This window comes from Grammomys surdaster, unplaced genomic scaffold, assembly GCF_004785775.1.
Source record: "Grammomys surdaster isolate TR1022 unplaced genomic scaffold, NIH_TR_1.0 125671, whole genome shotgun sequence".
NCBI classification, from domain to species: Eukaryota; Metazoa; Chordata; class Mammalia; order Rodentia; family Muridae; genus Grammomys; species Grammomys surdaster.
In genome coordinates this window covers 447,259-454,618 of record NW_021620508.1, presented here as the reverse complement: position 1 = coordinate 454,618, position 7,360 = coordinate 447,259, and the positions used below count along the sequence as shown (strand labels likewise).

At 51.8% G+C, this 7,360-nt stretch overlaps 1 protein-coding gene across 1 annotated transcript in view; it reads left to right on the top strand.

Moving 5' to 3' along the window:
- Dmkn (dermokine) overlaps positions 1-4,464 on the top strand; it is a 20,881-nt gene extending 16,417 nt beyond the window's left edge. Inside the window, exons 10-15 of the mRNA XM_028787651.1 lie at positions 829-876; positions 964-1,014; positions 1,315-1,383; positions 2,861-2,884; positions 3,064-3,111; positions 4,158-4,464. Of these exons, the coding sequence (XP_028643484.1) occupies positions 829-876; positions 964-1,014; positions 1,315-1,383; positions 2,861-2,884; positions 3,064-3,111 (240 nt within the window). The 3' untranslated portion in view covers positions 4,158-4,464. The remainder of the gene's footprint in view (positions 1-828; positions 877-963; positions 1,015-1,314; positions 1,384-2,860; positions 2,885-3,063; positions 3,112-4,157) is intronic.
- Positions 4,465-7,360: the final 2,896 nt, after the last annotated feature.

Genomic DNA, 7,360 nt, shown 5'->3' with positions numbered 1-7,360 from the left:
CCCCCAGTGAGGGGCTGGGGGCGTGGCTCAGTGGTAGAGCCCCTGCCTAGAATCCCCCAGTGAGGGGCTGGGGGCGTGGCTCAGTGGTAGAGCCCCTGCCTAGAATCCCCCAGTGAGGGGCTGGGGGCGTGGCTCAGTGGTAGAGCCCTGCCTAGAATCCCCCAGTGAGAGGCTGGGGGCATGGCTCAGTGGTAGAGCCCCGCCTAGGATCCCCCAGTGAGGGGCTGGGGGCGTGGTTCAGTGGTAGAGCCCCTGCCTAGAGTAGGTTTGATCCTATGGCCTCTATCAGATCTGAAGGAGCTGTAAGGCGTGCACTACAGGCTTCTTTAAACGTTTCCATGCCTGTCTTCCCTTCGGGAACCGCCCTAATCACTAAGCTCCAGCTACCTCATGGAGAATAGCATCCATCGAGCAGGATAAGGAGGTCTACAGGGAGCGGCAGGGGCTGGTGTAGGCTCGCTGATGTAGGCTCAAGGCTGGCTGGGGCTAAGGGACCTGTGTGGGTTCGTCCCCTTTGTTATTCTACCACTATCAACACTCATTGCTTCCGTACCTGCAGCCTGTGTGGAGGTGGTGCTCTTGCCCTACTGGGCCCTCCACCATCGCTCCCCAACCCCGAGTGTGGAAACCTGTGTCCTATATCTATCTGGGCCATCAGCATCCTCCAGTCCTACTGGACTGAGCTGGGACCATTACAGGGGTAGGGTGGGATAGGCAGAGCCCTGAGAGGAGGCGGAGCTGAGGCAGTACAGTGTGCGGGCTTTGGAAGACTGGCAAGACCCGGAGGACTGTGGCAAAGCTGATCGATGCCTTCTGACTCCTTTTTAGAGCGCAGATCTGTCGTCTCTGCAGAAGAGGGCAGGCGGTGCTGATCAGGTGAGTTCCGTGGTCCACGGGCTCCCCACTCACCCCGTTCTTACAGCTGGCTAAGTTGAAATCCTCTTTCTTCTCTCCTACTGACAGTTTTCTCAGCCTGAAGCAGCAAGACAGGAGCTGTCAGCTGATTCATCCAAGGCAAGATCTCCTGCCCGGACCCCCGACTTAAACGCCACCTTTTTTCTCTGGGTCTCCTGTCCTCACCTCCCATGTCACGTTGGAGGAGCTGGGATGGATTAGCAGAGGGGGAAGAGGGATCTGGGCTCCAGTTAACCCTGCGGGGGTAACAGGAAAGAAAGCCCCGTTACATGTTACACAGAGGGGACAAAGCGTGGCTTCTAAGAAAACAGCTGTCCGGGCAACGAAGTGGAGGTTTGTTAGATGGTGAACTGACATTTCTCCTTCTCCTCCGCACCCTATCCCCCTTTGTTCCCACAGAACTACTACAACAACCCGCCAGTGAATCCTACCTACAACTGGCAATACTATGCCAAGACCACACCCAAGGTGAGTTTTGAGGAAACCCGTTTCCTCGGGGTGGGTGGGTGTGGGGGCGTGTCTGCTTGGAGCGGGGAGGAGCTTCTCTCCTCCTTCCATCACACCGCGGTAAGGAGGACTCCAGGAGGTGGGATGCCCCAGCCAGACCCCCACCCCACCCCCCGCAGCTAGGAAGGAGGTGCAGGAGAGAGACCTAGTCCACACAGGAGGCTTGTCTCGGCGGCATTGCCCTTGCTTGCCCTTTGTGGGGCAGCAGCTGGAATGGAGGCGAGCATCCCAGCACATCCTAGAAGCTAAGCTGTGGGACTCTTGGTTGGTGGGGAATAGAAGCTAAGCGTTAGGACTCTGAACTGAAGGCTTCATGCCCCCGAGGAATTAGAAAAGGGACAAAAAAAAAAAAAAAGACTTGAGAGGTTTGTTTTGTGTAGTTGCAGATACGGCAGTCTTGGGGGTGTGAGGTGGCTCAGAGTGTAAAGGGGCTTGCTGCTAAAAGCCTCACAGCCTGAGATCGATCTGCTGGACCTACATAGTGGAAGGAGAACTGGCTCCTCTACATTGTCCTCTGACCTCCATATGTATACCGAGGCCCAAATACATATAATATATATAATATACACATATATTATATATATTAACGAAATAGACAGTCTTAGAAGTTTAGGGGTGTGGCTTCAAGGTAGAGTGCCTGTCTCACAGAGGAAAGCCCTGGGCTCTGTTCCTAGCATTGCTAACCCATCATCCAGCCAACCAACCAGCCAAGAAATAAACAAGGTTATATGACAATACCAGAGAGTGAGTATGTTAGACACCAGTATGGCTGACAAGGAAAAGCCAGGCCAGGGACTTCCTTCCATTTCTCAGAACACTCTGCTGAGAAACTGCAGCCAGGCCACTCGCAGCCTACCATCCTAGCCACTTGGGGGTAGGGTGGGGATGGTGGCTGAGGCAGGAGGATGATCATAAATTCAGGGACTACCTGGGCTATGGTGCACATCTAGCCTGGGTGACTTATTGTCTTAAAATATAAAGGCCAAGGATGCAGCTTGGTGGTCAGATACTTCCTAGTGTGTGTGAGGCTGTGCTCCACTTCTCCGCACCTGGAAAACAAAGACAAAAACAAACAAACAAACAAACAAATGAGGGACTATGGCTGAGGAAGAGGAGGAGCAGAGGGAGTAAACACCACCACAGGCTTCACCTGGCTTCTGTGTATAGCTGACCTCCAACCGTCCCTCCAGCAGGAAAGGGCTCCTCGCTCACTCCTCCACTCCCTCGTGTGTTTGGGGGGGGCATATTCAAGATAATCCTGGGTAAAAATGTATGCTCTGGAAGGAAAGGCTACAGACCGAATACCTACAGCCAATGTGAAGGACTTTGCTGATAATGCTGGATTATCATGGGGACCCTGGGGAGCCTGAGGCCAAGGGGTAGCCTAGAAAGTGCTTTCCATGGCTTCCTGTGACTTCCTTTGATCTTCTCTTTCCAGGCAGGAGTCACGCCTTCATCCTCAGTGAGTACAGGGAGGTGGGGGTGGGTGGGGGGAGTGGGATAGGGGGTGGGTATGGTTGGGTGGGGTGGGGGTGCGTTAAGAGGATGTAGCTTGAGGTAGAAGGGACCCGAGGTTGCTGAGGGTGGTGGTGGTGGTGGTGACAGTGTGGTGCCCACTCAGCCATTCCCCTTGTTCTGCAGGCTTCCCGGGCACAACCTGGCCTGCTGAAGTGGCTGAAGTTTTGGTAGGTAAGTGTTAGAGTGGGCCACACAAGGCTGAGGGCCAGGAGCAGGAGGAGCTGAGTATTTCCTTGGACCTCAGTGAGTGGCACAGGAAGGCTGGTGTCCTTGGGGCGAATACTGAAGAGTGATTAGGAAGAGCACCTGCTTTGAGGGGCGTGGAGAAAGACTCCTTAGAAAAAAAGCCTAGGAGACAGGTGGTCATGGCGGCAGAGTCCTTTAATCCCTGCACTTGGGAGGCAAAGGCAGGTGCATCACTGAGTTTGAGGCCAGCCTGGTCTACAGAGTGAGTTCCAGGACAGCCGGGGCTACACAGAGAAACCCTGTCTCGAAAAAAAAAGAAAACCAACCAACCAACCAAACAAACAAACCAAAAACCAACCAACCAAACAAACAAAACAAACAAACAAACAAACAACAACAACAACAAAAAACCAAAACCCAATCATCCAAAAAACAAAAACAAAGACCCAAATGAACAAAGAAAACATCCCAGGATACAAGGGGCTGTCTATGAGTGGATGGCAGGTGAAGGGCTGAATTTCATGGAGGAAACTATCAAGGTTCAGAACCAAGGAGAAAGCTGGCCAGGGGTACTGACAGACAGGAGGCGAAGGTTCAGAGGCCTGGTGAAGTAAGGCCCCAGGAAGGAAGTCTGTTGACAGCTTGTTTTGTATTTTGGAGACAGGGTCTTTTTGTGTAGGCTCAGGGTGGCCACAAACTCCTAAATTTTCCTGCCTCAGCTTCCTGGAGGCTGGTGGAACAGGTGCTTACCGTCATGCCTGGCCTGGAAAGTTATTCAGTACTTTAGTGAGCCCACATCATTTGTTTTATGTGGGAGTAAAAGTGAGGGATCTGAAGTCTGACGGGGGGTGGGGTCTGAAGTCTGACGGGGGAGGGACCTGGAGTCTGACGGGGGAGGGATCTGAAGGCTGACGGGGGAGGGCTCTAAGGAGCCCTGGAGCCAGGGCTTCATGAAAGGACTTGCTCTCCATCATTGTAGGAGTGGTTGTGTCCTATCATTATTTTTTCTCCTGCTTTTCTTTTTCTTCTAGAACATTCCTCTAGTCACTGCTGACTCCTCACGAACCAGGGATCTTGACTGTACTTACCCACAGTCCTCTCTGGTGCAGACCACCTACCTGGGCATTACATGCCTGTCGTCTCACCCGGGGACCTGGTTTATCAGTCCTCATTCTCCCCGTTCAACTGTGGTGTCTTGGAGATTAATCAGTTTCGTCGGATAACCAGCCAGTTTCTTCACCTCTTTTTCCGTACGTGACCGGAAGTCCCCGGAATGACGCAGCGGGAGCTTTCTACTCTTGAGTTTCTCAGTGGAAATAAAACATGACACTTTGTTTCCCCGAGACTCTCTTGACTCCTTATTCAATATGACTCTGCTGACCTGGGTGTGGGGGAGTGGAAAGGTGGGTTGGTGGCCGAGAGTCTTTCTCCTGAGCGTGGAATGAGAGATGCAGTTGGCTGCGAGAGAGGAGACCTGGGCTTAGGTTTGGGTAACACAGGATCAGCTAGCTGATGGCTTCCTGCAAGTTCCTCCGTCTGCAAAAACAATTTTTGCCTTACATGAATTACAGTATTAAGCTTAGTAGCTATAGATGTTTTGATGGCCTGAAATAAAACTGCTCAAAACAGGAGATTGGAGACAGGAGGCTGTTCAAAATGACAGATCAGCTTTGGAGGTGGAGATGCACGGGGACCGGGCAGGACAGACTCCTGGGGAATATACCTGGGCATGCTATACATTCATAGTTGGATGGGGATGAGAGATGGTGGCAGTGTTTAGGAAGCCGGCAAATGAAGGGGGAGCCAACGCCACTACCTTGTCACGTAACAGTTGCTGTGACATCGAGGAAGTCAGGCAGGGAACTATCCCGTTAGTGACTATCCCATTAGGGCATGAGGCACAGGCCCTGGGCACAGACCGAGAAGCCCCTGGGACAGAGCCAGAAAGTTCTGTGTTTCATGGAACCCCCAATATCCATGGAGGGAGCAGGAAGTAAAAGAAAGACAAGAAACCCTACCAAATCAAGCGAGTCCTGGGCCGTTTGCAAAGTTTAAGTTCGCTAGGCCCTTGGCTGCTGTCTTTGTAGTAACACACGAGGCCTCAAGGTGTGAATCAGTGAAACCTGGACCTAAGCTAACTCAAGAAAGCCTCCTGATCAAGCCTACTTCTTTTTTTTTTTTTTTTTAAAGATTTATTTATTTATTATATATGAGTACACTGTAGCTGTCTTCAGACACACCAGAAGAGGGCATCAGATCTCATTACAGATGGTTGTGAGCCACCATGTGGTTGCTGGGATTTGAACTCAGAACCTCTGGAAGTGCAGTCAGTGTTCTTAACCACTGAGCCATCTCTCCAGCCCAAGCCTACTTCTTTTGATCAGAAATTCTGGTCCACTCCTTTGCTCTGCCTCCTCCTTAATTTGTTTTTTAAACTGAGGCTCCGGGTTGTTCATCTACTCTACTGTATGGAGGGCCTTGCAATACCTCGATACAGCCACATGAGGGCAGCCGAGAGGACATCCCGGGAGAAGCCCTGTTCTCACTGGCGACAGTGAGGCAGTGCCAGTGCATCCTGCTGTGTGAACGGGAATGGGAACCTTTGGGAACCCAGGTCTCCTAAGGCCAGTCCTCTGGGATCAAGTAACTAGGATCAAGATGGCTCCAGACTCTTAAGTTCTCAGCCGAGTTGCCCACGCTGCTCTGTGGTACAGGATTTGACTTCAGAATACTCCTGCCTCAGGCACCAGGTCCAGTTCAGTCTCTTCCACCCTCAGTAGGTAACATCTTTCTTTCTCTGTTTCTTTGCAGGTCTCACTTCTCAGGCTCCTCCCTAGGTAGTCTTTCCCTTGCAACAACTGTTACTATCTCCTGTGCTTGTTTATTTTGCTAGGTGGCTCTCGGCCTCCTCCAAGAACTAAAGCATCTACTCAAGAAATATTTATGGATTACCCAACGGGAGGAGGGTTTGGAAGTTCAGTGGTGGGACAGATCAGGAAGTCTTCCTGGGAGAAGTGTAGGCAAACGACTTCCAGAGTGGGAGGAGGGGCTGCTGTGACTGTGATGCTGTGTTTCCGGGAGTGTGGAAATAACCCTTGTAGAGCGAGTGGGAACTGTCCTTCCCTGAGCTCTGACTCTAATTGCCTGCACCCTCTCCTGAGACTTCAGGCTCCCTTCTTTCTCCATGGATTCCCCTATCTGTCCCCAACGCTCCTGAGTATCTGGTGTCCATTCCTTTAATCATGCAACCCCAATACCTAGGATGCTGGCTTTTGTCCCAGTGCATGTCATGATGTAGCAATCAGGGCTGGGCCTCGCCTCCTACCTACATTCAAGTTCTGTCACATTTGGAGTGGGGTGGGAGCAGGTAGTGAGAAAATAGGGCTTTACTGGTGTACTCAGTGGAGGAATGGAAACAGCTAGACCTAGAGATGGGCTTTGAATCAGTGGAACCCCATCATTCTACGTGTTCATTCAAAGCAGAGTGGAATCCTGGGAGACTCCCTCCCCAATTAATGAACCGTCATGACCCCCTTATCGGAAACTACCCACCCCTCTCTCCACTCTATGGGACATTGGACTCTTGGGGAACACAAAGTCACCAAGGCAGTGTTGGTAGAAGAAGGTGTGGGGGGCGGGTATGGAGAGGGATACCAAGACCAGTACTCAACACAAAAGTCACGTCACTCTTGGAAATTTATCCGGGAGCTGAACCTATCTTTCCAGCTGCTTGGAAGGCTGAGGCAGACGGATGGAAAGTTCAAAATCAGGCGGGGAATCCTGGGGGGGGGGGGGAGAGAGGGAGAGAGTTCATGCCATGCATGGGTGCAACACACATATGCTCGTGTCTGAGTGTTGGTCAGAAGACAATCTTGGTGTCATTCCTCAGGAGCCATCCACTTTGACTTTGAGACAGGGTCTCATTGGCTTATTAAATAGGTTGGCTGATGATATTGAGCCCAGAAATAGCAAGCCCAGGCCTCCGCACTGCTGGCAGCTGCTTACATCAACTATACGGATCCATGCACAACAAGTTTACTGATGACACTATCTCTCCAGTTCCGGGTCTAGGAACCTGAAGGAGACCCTGCCTCAGAAGTAAAAAGAGAGCCGGGCGGTGGTGGCGCACGCCGTTAATCCCAGCACTTGGGAGGCAGAGGCAGGTGGATTTCTGAGTTGGAGAGGTCGAGGCTAGCCTGGTCTACAGAGTGAGTTCCAGGACAGCCAGGGCTAC